The sequence below is a fragment of the Myxine glutinosa genome, chromosome 11 (assembly GCF_964187855.1).
Source record: "Myxine glutinosa chromosome 11, kmMyxGlut1.1, whole genome shotgun sequence".
Lineage (NCBI taxonomy): Eukaryota > Metazoa > Chordata > Myxini > Myxiniformes > Myxinidae > Myxine > Myxine glutinosa.
In genome coordinates, this window is record NC_136271.1 from 94,065,973 (window position 1) to 94,082,719 (window position 16,747).

At 44.4% G+C, this 16,747-nt stretch overlaps 1 protein-coding gene across 1 annotated transcript in view; it reads right to left on the reverse strand.

The window, feature by feature from the left end:
- Nucleotides 1–12,451: 12,451 nt before the first annotated feature.
- Nucleotides 12,452–16,747, reverse strand: part of LOC137437093 (ADP-ribosylation factor-like protein 8B-A) — a 64,446-nt gene continuing 60,150 nt past the window's right edge. Inside the window, exon 7 of the mRNA XM_068131458.2 lies at nucleotides 12,452–13,232. Coding sequence (XP_067987559.1) covers nucleotides 13,183–13,232 — 50 coding nt within the window. The 3' untranslated portion in view covers nucleotides 12,452–13,182. The remainder of the gene's footprint in view (nucleotides 13,233–16,747) is intronic.

Sequence of the window (16,747 nt, forward strand, 5' to 3'; positions counted from 1 at the left end):
CCACCAGGATTTGGAAGAGGGAGACAGATAAGAGAGTTCGGTCCTGAGAACGGAGAGATATTGTTTCCTAGCTCTCCTGAGGGTGGACACACACTTGCTTCGGGCTTTGTGAAAGGAAATGAGATTTCCTTCCGTTGGATTTGCTTTCCAGGAGACGAAAGCAAGTTGTTTCTGGGCAATAGCCTCACCACAAGATTCCGTGTACCATGGACGGGAGGAAGGGTATGACAACTGAAGACGAGATGGGATAAATCTGTGCATGAGAGAGAGCAATTTACTTTGGAAGAATTCCCAGGATGAGTTTATGTCAGAGGCGGTAGAGATGGGAGACCAGTCCAGATGATTGATGGCTGCTTGAAGACCGTGCCAGTTGGCCTGAGTGAAATGCCAGACTCGTCGACGCTGAGGAGGCTCTCTGAGAATTGTCAGAGAGATGTCCACTTTAACAAGCACATGATCAGATGAGCCAATTGGAGCAGAAGAAGAGCAGCAGACATTTTCAGCGAAGTCATAACCAAGTTAGTCATAACCAAGTCCAGAAGAGAAGATGCTCCGTTGACTGAGATCCGGGTCAGGAAATTGACAGATTGTGTCAGTCCCAGTGTGTCACAGAAGTCCTTTGCTGAAGAGTCATGGCTGGTGAGAGAGGTACCCACACCCAGCCAACTGGCATGGTGACAATTGAAATCACCACATACGAGGAAGAGAGAGTTGGGATGGGTAGATAGAAGTTGGTCCATATTATCAGACAGCGAGATGTAGATGGAGTCATCACTGTTTGGTGGATGGTACAACACACATATGAACAAAAGGTGGGAGCGAAGGGGGAGCCGTAGCCAAATGTATTCCAGGGGGTGAGGTGGAGAGAGGGCAGTGCAGGGCGAGTGAGTAAGAGAGTTTTTTATAAAGATAGCAACCCCCCCCCCCCCCCCCCCCCCCCTCCAGGACGAGGCTCAGTTCTATCATACCGGAGGAGGGAGAAACCTGGGAGAGATACCAAGGAATCAGAGACATCATGAAGGAGGAAAGTTTCTGTTCAGCAGATCACGTCTGGTTTGTCAGAAGCAACCTGTATGGAGAGATCAGTCAAGTTTGAGCAAAGGCCCCGGATGTTTGAGGTCCATACTGTTAAAGAAGAGGAAGGGGGAGCATCGGATACAGAACAGGGGGGGGGGAGCGGTAGGGTAAGATGTGGAAGAGGGGGAAGAGGTAGGGAGAGCTGTTGAAGGTGTGTCAGAGATTTCAGAATAGCTTGGAGAAAGGGAAGAATCGGGCGGACAAAAAGTTTGATGGTGATTGGGTGAGACGCAGTGAGGTGTTATTTGAGGAGGGGGAAGAGTGAGGCAGAAGGTTGAGGGAGATGAAGGTGAAAGTTGGAAGGGGGAAGAAGCGGGGAGGACGCTTTGAGGAGGAGGGGTGAGAGGGGAGTCTAGGAGGGGAGGAGTGAGGGAGAGTCTCGGAGGGGAGGGGTGTGGGGGGAGTTTAGGAGGGAAGGGGCAAGGGGGGAGATCTGAAAGGGATGGGTGATGGGGAAGATTTGGAGGGGAGGGGCAAGGGGGAAGATTTGAAAGAGATGGGTGATGGGGATGATTTGGAGGGGAGGGGCAAGGGGGTAGATTTTGAGGGGAGGGGTTATGGGGAAGTTTTGGAGAGGAGGGGTGATGGGGAAGTTTTGGAGGGAAGGGGTGATGGGGGAGATTTGGAGGGGAGGGGCAAGGGGGAAGATTTGAAAGGGATGGGTGATGGGGAATATTTGGAGGGGAGGGGCAAGGGGGAATATTTGAAAGAGATTGGTGATGGGGAAGATTTGGAGGGGAGGGGTGATGGGGAAGTTTTGAAGGGTAGGGGTGATGGGGAAGTTTTTGAGGGAAGGGGTGATGGGGAAGTTTTGGAGGGAAGGGGTGATGGGGAAGATTTGGAGGGGAGGGGTGAGATTGGATTTTGGAAAATGTACGATTAATGGGAAACGAACATTTATTGCAAAATGAGTTTCTTGAGACCTTTGAGTCAAAAATACGTTTGAGGACGCTGAAGGATGGGTGGAGTTCTGGAGAGTTTAGGGAATGTATGAAAGAGGCACTGTAACTGTAAGAGATGGAATTTTTTTTTGGAATCAATAGATTTGGTGAGCAAGTCGAAAGCATCCTTTTATAGAAGAAGAAAAAGGTGTTATAGTATATGACAGAATACAGTTCTTCAGGGGACAGTTGAAACATTTTTTAACGACGTGAACACGTGATCACGAACAACGTGGTCGAAGAACGAACGAACAAATAAGAACGAACAACGGATAAGAACAGAGAAGGGAATTTTTTATTTTTTTATTTTTTTTTGGAGTTGAGATTAAAACAGAGACAGAGACCGAACGTGAAACGTGAAAAATAGAGACCGAAAGTAATTGCGAGCGCAATCGAAGAACCACTGAGACAGAAACAAAGCCTCAAGCCAAGATCAGACACGGTAGCCTACTAGTACTACACTAGGCCTCAGAATACGCGACACAAACTAACCGACGATTCTGTACACAGGTATGAAAAACCAACACCAAGAATACTATTAAAGACACACCAATAGTTACACACACCGAAAGAAAGATACAGTTTCGACAAAAACACAATTGTGAAAAGTTACCTAACTTCGAAAGCGTGCGCACATGGACAGCTTTGAAGAGACGTGACCTCCAATCTTGCACATGCGCAGCAAAACATTTGTTATATTTGTTTGTGAAATACTTGGTGCAAAAACTTTCCCTGACCGATCCCACAAGAAGGTGGAAATAATTGTTGCCATTAAAGTAGTCGTCGACCTTAGTAAACAGGTGAGTTAATGTACTCTCCATGCACCTTCCTTTGTACCGTATCAATGATACCGAATCATACTTCCTTGATCAATTGATTAGTTGTTGCTGTCAGGCCACAGTGTCGTACGGTATATTTGGTGGTGTATAGCAACAACATCCTGCTTTAGTAAATTGCTTGTGCTGTTAAGTTTTTATTACTTTGAAATACCTGTCTAGAATTGCATCCCTCTGGTGAGGTATGACGAAAACAGAACGAGCACCAAGCAATATGGAGGTTCACTTGCACTACACTCAAGACAACAAACACAACTAAATCCGACTCCCGAAACCCCCTAACCCATGCCCCCAATTTGACTCCCCATGCGGCCTACACTATCCTTTAAGAGTTTGGTCATGATCAATTAAAGGGTTAAATAGATTACCCTTATCCCGAACCAAATTCCCCCATAAATCTCAAAATCTATAAAAGCAAATAACTTTCTATTTCCAAATCTATTAAAGCTAATGCTTTCTATTTCTTAAAGCTAAGATTTAGAATAACTTTATACGTCCCAAAATGTATTTCTACTTTCAGTTCCGGGTTTGCTGCACATGGACATTGGGTTGGCAGTTAGTTTCCCCTTCCAGTTCATCAAAGCTATGTCTTCTGGACCAGATCCGTCATTTATTCCTGTTATACGGTCGGCCGGACCCCGCTATTCGCGGTTGATAAAATGCGACATGTTTCTCTATTCGCGGGAAAATCTCCTGCAAATTGGCGGGGTTTTTTGTTTTCGCGGCTGCGTTCTGCAACTTCGCGGTTTTTGTTCTTTTCGCGACTGTGTTCCATGAAATCGCAGTTTTGTTTTCTTTTTGCGGCTGTGTTCCGTGAATTCGCGGGTTTTTTTTCTTTTTGTGGCTGTGTTCCGCGAATTCGCGGGGGGTTTTTTCTTTTGGCGGCTGTGTTCCGCAAATTAACCTTTTTTTCTTTATGCGGTGGTGTTCCGCGAATTCGCGGGTTTTTTTCTTTATGCGGCGGTGTTCAGCGAATGTGCGGGGGTTTTTTTCTTTTGGCGGCTGTGTTCCGCAAATTAGCAGGCTTTTTTCTTTACGCGGCGGTGTCCCGCGAATTCGCGTGTTTTTTTCTTTACGCGGCGGTGTTCCGCGAATTCGCGGGTTTTTTTCTTTACGCGGCGGTGTTCCGTGAATTCGCAGGGTTTTTTTTCATTTGGCGGCTGTGTTCCGCAAATTAGGAGGCTTTTTTCTTTACGCGGCGGTGTTCCGCAAATTTGTGGGGTTTTTTTCTTTTCGCAGCTGTGTTCCGTGAAATCGTGGTTTCTTTCCCCCCTATTCGTGACCATATTCCGCAAATTCGCGTGTTATTTTTCTTTTCGCAGCTGTGTTCCGTGAAATCGCGGTTTCTTTCCCCCCTATTCGTGGCCATGTTCCGTGAATTTGCGGGTTTTTTTCTTTACACGGCTGTGTTCCGTGAATTCGCCGGTTTTTTCCTTTACGCGGCTATGTTCCGTGAATTCATGTGTTTTTCTTTTCTCGATTGTGTTCCGTGAAATTGCGGGGTTTTTCCCCCCTATTTGCAGCCATTTTCCACGAATTCGTGGTTTTTCAAGGGCGCAAAAAAAAATTCACGAGCCGCTAGCTTGACACATTTAGAAAACCCATCTTTTACCAGCCATGCATAAAGCAGATGGACGTACGTACGCAAAACAACTTCTGCGAGCCGCAAGCATGACCTGCTGTGTGATATGAGTTTTCATGGCTTTTGCGGCCGCAAATTTTAGCCGCACTATAAGCGAGCTTTGTGGGATATTCCACAAGATGTGTAAACAAGTCAACTGCGCGAATTATACAATGCAAACGCTTCATTAAATCGATTGCAGTTTGCAAATTTCGGTAAAGCATCATCAGAGATGTTACACAATGAAAACGCTTCCGCGGATGTTCCAACAGCTACGAAAACATATCAACCCTGCGAATTATAAAATGCAAATACTTCATTAAATCTATTATTGAAATTAGCAGATAGGTTCAATACCCACAATGCTCGCAATCCTTCATATACAGACTGTCCTCAATTTCGATCATTGTTCTCGTCTCGTTGCATTGACCTGTGTTTTTGACTGGCTCTGCTCTTCGTTCAATAATGGCTCCCAAGCAAGAGCAGTGCCGGAGATGCGTCGACTACCAAGCAGCAGAAGAAAGTCATGAATCAGCCTTAGCCATAAAGTGGAGCTGCTTGACCGGCTTAAGAGAGGAGAGAGTGAGGCCTCTATGGCCAGGCATTATGGCATTAACGAATCCACCGTTCGCTACATATGGAAGAACGAGAAGGCGATTTGTGACAGTATCTCAGTGAGCGCTGTGTCAAGTATGCAGATGGTAGAGGATGGAGAAGGCTCTCAGCATATGGATCGAGGGCAATGTGCAGTAAAGTATGCCTTTGAGTGGACCTATCATTCGCGAAAAGGCCAAACAAATTTACGATCATCTGCCTGGCGCGGGTGGTGCCAGCACGAATGATGCGCCGAGCGATGATGGTACAAGCAGCGCGCCTTCATTCACTGTAAGCAGAGGATGGTTCCATCGTTTCAAGGAGCGGTACTGTCTCAAAAATGTGAAGCTCTCAGGGGAGCGTGCCTCCACGGACCATGAGGCGGCAAAAGCGTTCCCTGCTCAACTCGCGAGGCTGATCGAAGAGAAGGGATACCTCCCACAGCAAGTGTTCAATGTGGACGAAACCGGCCTCTTCTGTAAAAAGATGCCCACGAGAACTTTCATCTCGAAGGGCGAGGAGACAGCATCGGAATTCAAGGCTGCCAAGGACCAGGTATCTCTTCTCCTCTGTGAAAACGCAAAAGTGGACCTCATGTTGAAACCCATGATGTTGTACCGTTCCCTGAACCCACGTGCTGTCAAAGGTAAGAATAAGCAAACTATGCCCATGTTTTGGAGGGCCAACAGGAAAGCCTGGGTGACGGCAGCAATCTTCCTGGACTGGTTGCATAATTGTTTCGTCCCTCATGTGAAGAGGTACATGGTGGGCAAAAACCTTGCGTTCAAGGTTCTCTTGCTCCTGGACAACGTTCCTGGCTACCCCGTGAACATAGACGTGGCTCACCCAAATGTTGAGGTGATCTCCCTGCCGCCCAACACCAATGACCAACACCAATGTGATTTCAACGTTTAAAACATATTACACCCGTCGCACCTTTCGCCGCATTTTGGATGCAATGGACCCAGGGCTCACCGTCGGGCAGTGTTGGAAGGATTTCAACATTGTCCACTCCATCGGCGCCATCAATAAGTCGCTGGATGAGGTGAGAGCCTCCACCGTCAATGCGTGCTGGCACAACCTGTGGCCACAGACAGTCAAAAACTTTACTGGCTTTCCCGATAACACTGACGAGAGGCATGTGATTGTCGGGTTGGCACGGCAGTTGGGAGGGGAAGGATTTTATGACATGCAGCCTCAGGAGTTGGAGGATCTCATTGCCTCACATGGCGACAACCTCACTGAGGAGGAGTTGGAGGCCATTATAACGGTTTCCGTGGAGGTGGAGGCGGGCAATGATGAGGAAGAGGTGCCGAGTTCTAACCTAACAGTCCAGTTCCTGGGTGAGTTGCTGCATGGCATGTGGGTGCTTGTCGACAAGTTGGAAGATGCTGACCCAGTCATGGAGAGGTGCCTCAAGTTCAAATGGGGCTTAGATGATTTGCTTCTCCCCTACAAAGAGCTGCATCGAAACCTGCGGCAATCTGCCAGGCAGCTCTCCATTACCAATTTCTTTCACCCTGCTTCCTCCACCTCAACACCACCAGCATCCTCCTCTCCTGCTGCCCTCTCAGTGTCCTCACCAGCGGCCTCACCAACACCCTCAACTGCTGCCTCTCCTGCCTCTCCCTCAGTGCACGACGTTGCAGGACTATCATTTGGGTCATCCTCCGAGTTCGAGGAATTCATGGGATTTTAATTAATCACCATCATCATAATCATTTGAAAGTTGCGTGTTTTTTTTTATTTATTTTTTTATACTGAATCGAGGCTCGTGAAAGAGCTGACAACCACGAGGGAAAGACAGCACAGGGGGAAACATTCATTAAAACACATTCAACAAAAAGACATCCAGGAACACAGCACAGGGGGACCGTGAGGGAAAGACAGTACAGGGGGAAACATTCATTAAACACATTCAACAAAAAGACATCCAGGAACACAGTACAGGGGGACCGCGAGGGAAAGACAGTACAGGGGGACCGCGAGGGAAAGACAGTACAGGGGGAAACATTCATTAAAACACATTCAACAAAAAGACATCCAGGAACACAGTACAGGGGGACCGCGAGGGAAAGACAGTACAGGGGGAAACATTCATTAAAACATAACATAAAACATTAAAACATTCATTAAAAAGTGTGTTTGTAAAATAAAAATTTTGAACGTTACATGATGGTGTTGTGGGAGGTTTTTTTTTTCCACGGACGGTATGATTGAGCACTTTTAATAAACTGGAAATGGTACCTGGTGTTGTTTTTTTATTATTTTTTTTAGCATTTTTTGTGAAACTAATCATGTGCATTTGCGGGCAAAAACATTTTGAACTTTAAAAATTTTCCTCCATGAATCAGGAACCGCCGGGACCCTATAACGTATCCCCCTTTTCCCCATTGAAACAATGCCGCGGTATGCATTCACGGGATTTTCATCGACCTCCACGGATTTTCATCGACCTTCGTGGATTTTCATCGACCTTTGTGGATTTTCATCGACCGTGGATTTTCATCGACCTTCATGGATTTTCATCAACCTTCATGGATTTTCATCGACCTTCATGGATTTTCATCGACCTTCGTGGATTTTCATCGACCTTCGTGAATTTTCATAGACCTTCGTGGATTTTCATAGACCTTCGTGGATTTTCATCAACATTCATGGATTTTCATCGATATATTCGTGGGTTTTCATCGACATTCGCGGGTTTTGTGTCACCATTTTCGGGACTTTCATAGACCTTCGTGGATTATCTTTGACATTCTCAGGATTTGCGTCACCATTCGCGGATTTTGCCTCGCCGTTCGCGGTTTGGTCCTCTCTATTCACGACTCGGGAACCTATCCCCCCCTTTTTCCATTGAAACAATGCCCCGCTATTCGTGGATTTTCGAGGAACATATACCCCACAAATAGCGGGGTCCGACTGTATTTTCATCCCAGTGTTGCTGTTTGTGTTTTTGTCCAATTTACCGTGTTAAACCGCACCTTGTTCTGTGCTGTATTGTCGAATTAGTTTCCATGTAAACCAGTCCTAGTTCTCAGCTGATTGGCCTGAAATTCTGTCCCTGTTCCGACGCCATGTGCCTCGTTTCACTTCTTTTCTCCCAAGTATTGCCCCTCCAGCCTCCTCAACTTTATCCTATTTCACTTTCTCACTTCAAAAAAAAACTAGAACGACACTCTTTGACGTCACGACATCGACTGATATGCCTCCGCCCACATTATTACATCATTATACATACCTGTACCAAGTTTAATTCAAATCTATTCAGCTGTTCTCGAGGATCACATTTTTACCTGACATGACCTCTGACCTCACCAAAAAATCACAAAATGACCTCACTCCTCACCTTTGATGCCAAAATATAATCAGTTCATCTTTGCATCATAATATATACTTATACCAAGTTTGGGTAAAATCCCATCACTGTTTCACAAGTTATCAGGGTAACAGGATGTTTACCGAACATGTCCTTTGACCTCTTAACGCAAAAATGTAATCAGTTCATGCTTATGTACATCATTATACATACTTGTACCATGTTTGATTTAAATCCCTTTAGCTGCTCTCAAGTTATCACATTTTTACCTGACATGACCTCTGACCTTTGATCTGTTTATGCCATAATCCAATCAGTTCATATTTTCATCATACATGCCTTTTGCAAGTTTGTTCAAAATCCCATCACTTGTTCACAAGTTGGCATGGCAACATAAATTTTACTTAACATGATCCCTGACTGTTGACCAATTGACTCCAAAATCTAATCAGTTCATCTTTGCATCATATACATTATATTTATACCAAGTTTGTTCAAAATCCCATCACTGGTTCACGAGTTGGAGCGGTGACATAATTTTTACTTAACATGACCTCTGCCTTTTGACCTCTTGACCCCAAAATCTAATCGGTTAATATTTACATCATTCTACATACCTGTGCCAACTTTGAATTAGATCACTTCAGCCATTCTCAAGTTACGGACCTATTACAGACTTTGACTTTTGACCTCGTGACCCAAAAATCTAATCAGTTCATCTTTACCTCATTATACATACCTGTACCAAGTTTGACTCAGATACCTTCAGCCGTTCTCAAGTTATCGCGGCAACTAAAACCTATCACGGACGGACGACAGACAACCAGCCAGATGGACAACCTGAAAACAATGCCTCCGGCGACCTCGTCGGCGGAGGCATAAAAGTTTCATCTCAGATCCCGCTTCTACAACCCCTACCCACACCTATACAAAACCATGATCTTCCTTACCTCCATTAACGCTTTAAGGACGAAGCGATACACTTGTCTCTAAACTTTAAAGTGGTGTATCTCCGACATTTTCCCTGCAATTTTTGGTTACTTTATTTTTGCACATTACAAACATTGTAGCTAACACTGGGTAAGAGCTTATGTCGTTTCACAAAAAAATATTTGTTGTTGTTGATGAGAAAACCTGTATTTTTCACTGAGATGGGAGTATTGTGTGGAGAGGGTTATCAGTAAGGTGGGAGGGGGTGGGGGGCGGGGAGTGGTTGGAGAGTGGAGGTGGTTGGAGAGTGAAGAGAGTTGGCTGAGGACAGAAGGGAGTGGAGGGGTGTTGTGATCAAGGCAGGGCAGGAGCTTGTAGCGTAGGATCCCCTCTCTCCTCCACACAGGTGTCCCTGGCAGGTAATAAAATAAAATCAAAATACGGTGTAAAATAAAATCAAACTAGTTCAGATACATTCAAAGTACACCTCCCCCATGCCAAATAAATAAACAACATCCTCCGGCGCCCGGCGATACTGCTGTGCAGCACATAGAGAGGGTATTGGGAGGGAGAGGTGTGCAATAATTGATTGATTAATTGCAAAATTAAAATCAATAAATGGTAATTGTAAAATAATTTATTGATCAGATGGCTAATAGCATACCTCAACCACCAGTGTTTCATCCGAAGCTGTAACTTTCCAAGAATTACTTAAATATCATTAATCGAAAAAAAATAAACAATTAATTGATTAATTGACTAATCAATAAATAATAATTAATGTATTACTTGATTAATCAATAAATCAAAATATTCTTTATAGCCACATCACTTGGTCACTGTCGTGTCCAATTAGCTTCCGCGCTCAAAAAGTGCCTGAGATATTGCCCAGATGAGAAAGAAAATAAATAAGCGATTAATAGCAAAAATAAATAAATAATAATCGTGAAATAATTGAATTATTAAGCAACTGGCTAAACTAATATGTAAACCACCCCCTTTGATCCAAATCTGTAATTTTGAAAAAATATATGAAGTCATTAAATAATTACTCGATTAATTGATTAATTAATAAATCAAAAATATCCTTTATATCCACACCACTTGGTCACTGTCGTGTCCAAATATCAGCTTCCTTGCTCAAATGGTGCCTGAGATATTGCTCAGATGAGAAAGAAAATAAATAAATGATTAATAATGAAAATAAATAAATAATAATCATAAAATAATTAATGAATTGGCTCATAGAATACCTAAACCCTCACCGTTTAATCCAAATCTGTAACTTTAAAACAAGACCAAAAGTCTAACAGCGGCGAAGCCGGGCTTGTAAGATATTATAAACCACAAGCACACATGATTAGCTTTTTAAACAGTCGCTAATGCTGTTTGTAACATTAAACAAAGAAATTTGGAGGAATCCCGACATCAGTGAGGTAAGTTTTACTTACAGAACTGAGGGAAGATCTACTGTAATATATGTACCCCACAAGGGTTGGGGGTGTGTTCATTTACCAAGCAGCTAGCTAGCGCTTGCCAAGCCAGCCGTTCCTTAACGGTTTTCAATGGAGTGCTTGCTCGAATGCTTAAACCACTTGGCGATCTCTCCACAAGAAACTTGCTAAATGAAAACACACCCAATGTTCTGGAGACCCGACCATAGATAAACTGTAATCTATATACCCCAAAGATGAATGGCCCTTCCTGCCCCCCCCCCCCCCCCCATCGTGACCGGGTGTATGCCTACTAGTAAATTAATATGTTGGTCGGTGCAGTCAGCCATCGTAATGACATCACAGACGTAATGACGTAACAGACACAAAACTGCCGCTACTTTAATATGTAGAAGATGATGTATTTTAACTTCCAGTAAGTTTGCAGTCACTACGAAGGGATTAGTGTTATGATTAGATTTACTATAATATTAACGTTACGTTATCATTATTTCGAAAATGTTATTACTATCAAAAAAACCGAGGCTAATTCCTTACTTCCGTGGTTATTAATATTAGTGCCGAACAATGTTCATCATTGATCATGAACCATACACCGCTTCAATCCATAAACCTTCCATTCACGACATTGGGATTAAAGTATTATGGTTATATTTACGATATTATTATTATTATTATTATTATTATTACGAAAATGATACACGATACTACTGAAACAATACACTACTTGACTACTGTATCAACAAACCTGGGCTTAATTTGTCCGAGGTGGTCTGAAGGCGAGGCATGAAGCCTAAGGCCTATACGTACCGTATTGTTGGAAGAGACGTAACGCCGATGCTTTCGATATTTGATGGTCATTTTAACAATCGGTTTGTTTGTGTTTCACACTGAATGAAAAACGTGAAGGTAGAGCATGGCGATTGTGATATATGACAGGTTCGACGATATGTTCGGCCTGAACGAAATTGGAATCAAAATGGTGGAGTGTGGGGAGTCAGCGGCCGTGCCGCCGTAATGACATCAGACTTAATCACATCACCCTGTCATGTGACCAAATCCTCAGCTCTGATTGGTATACGTTTGAGGGGACATACATACATACATACATACATACATACATACATACATACGGATGGACAAACACTGATCTCGACGGCTTTGCCCGATGGGCTAAGCCGTAAAAACCAACGTCAAGTGGTTAAGCCATTTGGCTTCATGGTGATTCGGCGGCTCGCTACTCCATAAGCACATGGCAGGAATTATAAGGCAAAATAAATTAGAGGACAAAAGCAACGGGATAGCATGATGTCCAAGAGGTATGCACACTCACCTCTAAGCCGTCTAGCCTGGATTTGAATCCCGACACAGCTATAAACGGTCCTTCAGGTGATTCACAATCAGGGTGATTCATCACTGGGTGTGCCACACCTCTGATGGACGTTAAACTATATGCCGTGTCTGAGGGCATTATTTGGTGGATGTTAAATATCCCAATGTGTCCTTTGCAAACAGTAGGCGAGCTCTCGCTGGCACTCTGGCAGAATTCCAAATCACTACCCTAACTGCTGGGAAGGTAATGGCAAACAACCCACGATAACCCTTGCCAAGAAACTGCTTCAGCAGCGCTAACGCTCTGTAACAAAGTATGTTTGGTACATCAGAATCAGAAATTCCATGATTCGTGTGCATTACATTTATTGCGACACCATCTCAAAGAAATAAGGTGAACAGCCCTCAATCTTTCAGGTTAAAAACATTGATTTTCATCTTATTTGAATAAGCACAAAATAAAGCTCATCTCGGTGCAAAACCTTCTTGCAAAAAGAGGGAATTAAACAAAGTGGAATGCAAATGCAAGGTTTTGAAGTAAGACATTGACTGTAGCTCTCATATCAGTATATTTAACATTAATAGGTTTTTCTAAGGGAATGAGGTACAGAGTAAGGAAGTATTGGGATTTCCACTAACCCCTTAAACATAGTCTTCCTATTGTCCTTTCCATCCCAGATTCCTGCTTTGCATACTTGGGCATTTCAAAAAGGCTGGTCAAGGCAATATAGGCACCAGATTTCAAGATCAGAGGATTTCAGAACAAAAAAATGAATCTAACCTTTTGGGATGAGGGGTGAAGGATTTAGTGGGGTTGTAAAAACGGGTAATTTTAGAGAAAAAAAAGAAAACACCTATGCATGTCATTATGGACATGCTACAAGCCATACATTATGGACAGCCAAGTGAGGTCATCGAACCTTCGAGAAGCTTTATCATCGCATGCCAAACAGACCGACCGACCGACTCTTGGGTGCTTCGGTCAGATACAATCAATTTCTTCGTGAAGTTTATCACATGTTGCAATGTGTCCATCTCGTAAACTCAAAAAGAAAGCAGGCCACCATACAGCTGCGACTCATCTTCGGCTGTCAGGGCAATGCTGGAGTAGCCACTGCAGAGTGATATCTGTCAAAACATTAAACAAATAAAAACTGTGAGCAGTGATGTTCCGGGGACTACTAGGCCCCATTCTGATTGGACAAGTGTGCGACAAGGTCCTTGACAATGGCAGACCAGACCCGATAATGTAAAGTTTGAACTGAATCGATAGAAAAATGAAGGAGGTGCATTATAGAGGTTTTTCATGAAATCAAATATGGCCACCATGTCATGTGACCTATGACGTCATCCTTAGGATATACATTAACTCAATTGGCATACTATAAGTGGTCCAGGTTTCAACTCAATAGATCGAAAAATGAAGGAGCAATGTGTTTCAAAGATTTTCATAAATCCAATATGGCCGCCATGTCACGTGACCTATGATGTCATCCAGAGGATATACATCAGGTTAAGTGGCATACGAGAAGTGGTCCAAGTTTCAACTCAATCGATCGATAAATGAAGGCGGATATGCATTTTAAAGGTTTTCATGAAATCCATTTGCTCGAGAGCAAATATTGCTCGCGAGATCTCGGAGACGGTGGGAGGGATTTTCGAAGCTCCACACGGTCTCCACGTTTTTCGAAGTTAAGTCTGTTCACAATTGTATTTTGTCGAAACTGTATTTATCTTTCGGTGTGTGAAGTTATTGTGTGCAACTTTGGTTGTTTCTCGGTGTTTATCTTTCATAAATTGATCGTCTGTTTGCCGTGTCGCGAGCAAGGCCTTTGCCGCGTCGCGAACGATTTGAAATCGAAGTTAAGTGATTGTTCCCATTTGTATTTTCGTTAAAACTGTATTTATTTTATGGTGTGTGTACGTATATTGTGTCCCAAGGAAGATTTTTCGGTGCAAATCTTTCATACCTGTATTGAAAATCGTGTTAATTCGTGTCGTGTCTTGAGGCCTTGTACAGTGTACACTGTACAACCTTGAGGCTTTGTTTTTCTCTCAGCGGTCCATCGTTTGTGATCCAATAACTTTCGTTCTCTGTATTCCCAGTCTTTTCACCCATAGCCTACTTCCTTGTGTAAATCTCAACTCAAAAAAAACAAAAAAAAAAACATTTCCTTCTCTGTTCTCATTCGTTTATTCATTCTTATTCGTTCGTTCGTTCTTTGACCACGTGTTTCTCCCCCATTTCCCCAGATAGTTTTCACTGTTATTAACCTTCAATGTTTACACTTTCCCCTCAAGTTATGTATTCCGTCATATTTTATAACACCTTTTTCTTCTTCTTCTTTAAAAGGCTGCTTTCGACTTGCTCACCAAATCACCAAAAAGGTACACTGAATCTTGTGGTGAGGCTGTTGCCCTGAAACAACTTGCCTTTGCCTCTTGGAAGGCTAATCCAACTGAAGGAAATCTCAGTTCCTTCCACCAAGCTCGGAACAAGTGTGTGTCTACCCTCAGGAGTGCCAGGAAGCACTATCTCTCCTCACTCAAGAATGAACTCTCAAACCTGTCTCCTTCCTCCAAATCCTGGTGGCGTCTGGTCAAATCCGTTTCTGGTGTTTGTTCCCCCTCCATCCCCTCCCTCACCTCAAATGGCCACACAGTTGACATCGCACGTGACAAAGCCGAATGCCTCAACTCTGTGTTCGCCTCGAAATCCTTAGTCCCAAACCCATCTCTCTCTGTTCCCACCTTTCCCAGTCGAACCCAAATGCTCCTGGACTCTGTGTCCTTCTCTCCTGACAAGGTGGAGGAGTTTTTGTCAAACCTCGACTCTGATTCTGCAACTGGACCAGACGGCATCAGCCCACGGGTCCTAAAATCCTGCTCTGCCGCTCTATCTCACCCTCTCTCTGTTCTTTTCACCCTATCTTTTGCTCAAGGTCATCTGCCAGCATCCTGGAAATCAGCTAACATTACCGCTTTACACAAAAAAGGTGCAAAAACAGATCCTTGCAACTACAGACCAATCAGCCTGCTCCCAATTATCAGCAAAGTCATGGAATCCATCATTGCTTCGGATATGAAATCTTTCCTCTTCTCCAATGGCTTGATCTCTGATCATCAATTTGGTTTCAGACCAGGTCACTCTACTCTGGACATGCTGCTTCTGCTGTCTCAACAATGGATGGAGGTCCTGAATGCCAAACAGGAAATCAGAGCTGTCTCCCTTGACATATCAAGGGCCTTTGATACGGTCTGGCACCCAGCTCTGCTCACCAAACTCTCCTCCTATGGTATCCATGGAAATCTCCATGCATGGCTTGCGGACTTCCTCTCTGGTCGTAGTCAACGTGTGGCCCTGAATGGATTTCTCTCATCTCCCCTTCCTGTTCAGGCTGGAGTTCCCCAAGGAAGTGTGCTGGGCCCTGTGCTTTTTCTGGTCTTTATCAATGATCTCTCTGACTCTCTGGAAAATCCTCTCTATCTCTTTGCTGATGACTCCACTCTCTGCCGCTCCATTCCTCTTCCCTCAGATAGGCAGTCTGCAGCCTCCTCACTCTCTGAAGACCTGGACAAAATCACAGACTGGTCAAACAAGTGGAACATGTCTTTCAATCCTGCCAAATCTCACTCTCTTACTATGTCTCTCCGGAAAGATCGACTGGACAACCCTCCCATCTACTTTCTCAACAATCCTCTCCAAGAAGTTCTGTCACTCAAGCTTTTGGGTCTCACTATCTGCCATGATCTTTCTTGGGAAAACCACATTTCCAAGCTGGCCTCCAAAGCCAGTCGCCGACTGGGCATCCTCCGTCGTGCGAAGTCCTTCCTCGGCACACCTGAGCTCCTCACCACATACAAGGCTTTCATCCGCAGCTCAATGGAATACTGTTCTCCCCTATGGGCTGGTGCTCCTGCCTCACACCTGGCTCGGCTTCACGCTGTTGAATCCAAAGCTTTCAAAATCATTGGAATCTCCCGCGATGAAGCTATCTCTGAGGGCCTTTCACTCACTCACCGCAGGCAGGTAGGTGGTCTTTCTGTCTTCTACCGACTCCTCTCCGGCCTTGCTCCCCCAGCTCTCTCCGTGCTCTGTCCCCCAAATATTCCTACAGGTCGCACAAGATCTGCCAGCAACCCTCTGATGGTTAAACTGCCGAAATCTCGGCTCTCTGCTCACCTTCACTCTTTCATTCCTCTTTTCTCCCGCCTGTGGAACAAACTCCCACACTCCCTTCAATCCCTCTCCTCCCTCCAGGTCTTTAAAACAGCTGTTCACCACCATCTCTTATCTTCCCCCATCCATAACCTTGATCTTTTCTACCCCCACTAATTCACCCCAGATCCACCTTGTTTGAAATTCCAACTTATTTCCTGGAAATCCTGGCAGTGTCCATATGTTTATACCTCTCCCACCCCCCCCCCTTCACATGCCTCCCCCCCTTCACATGCCTCCCCCCTTCACATGCCTCCCCCCCAAAGCCCTCTCCCTCCCACAGATCTCTCGATGTCTCCATGTCTCTCGGTCCCTGCTCTCAAATGTTGTGTTTGTGTCCTTCCCCCTCTCTCCCCATCTTGTCTACCGCTCCCGATGTTATTTGTTTTATGTGTCTGTTTGTCTTTCTGTGTGATTAATTTTC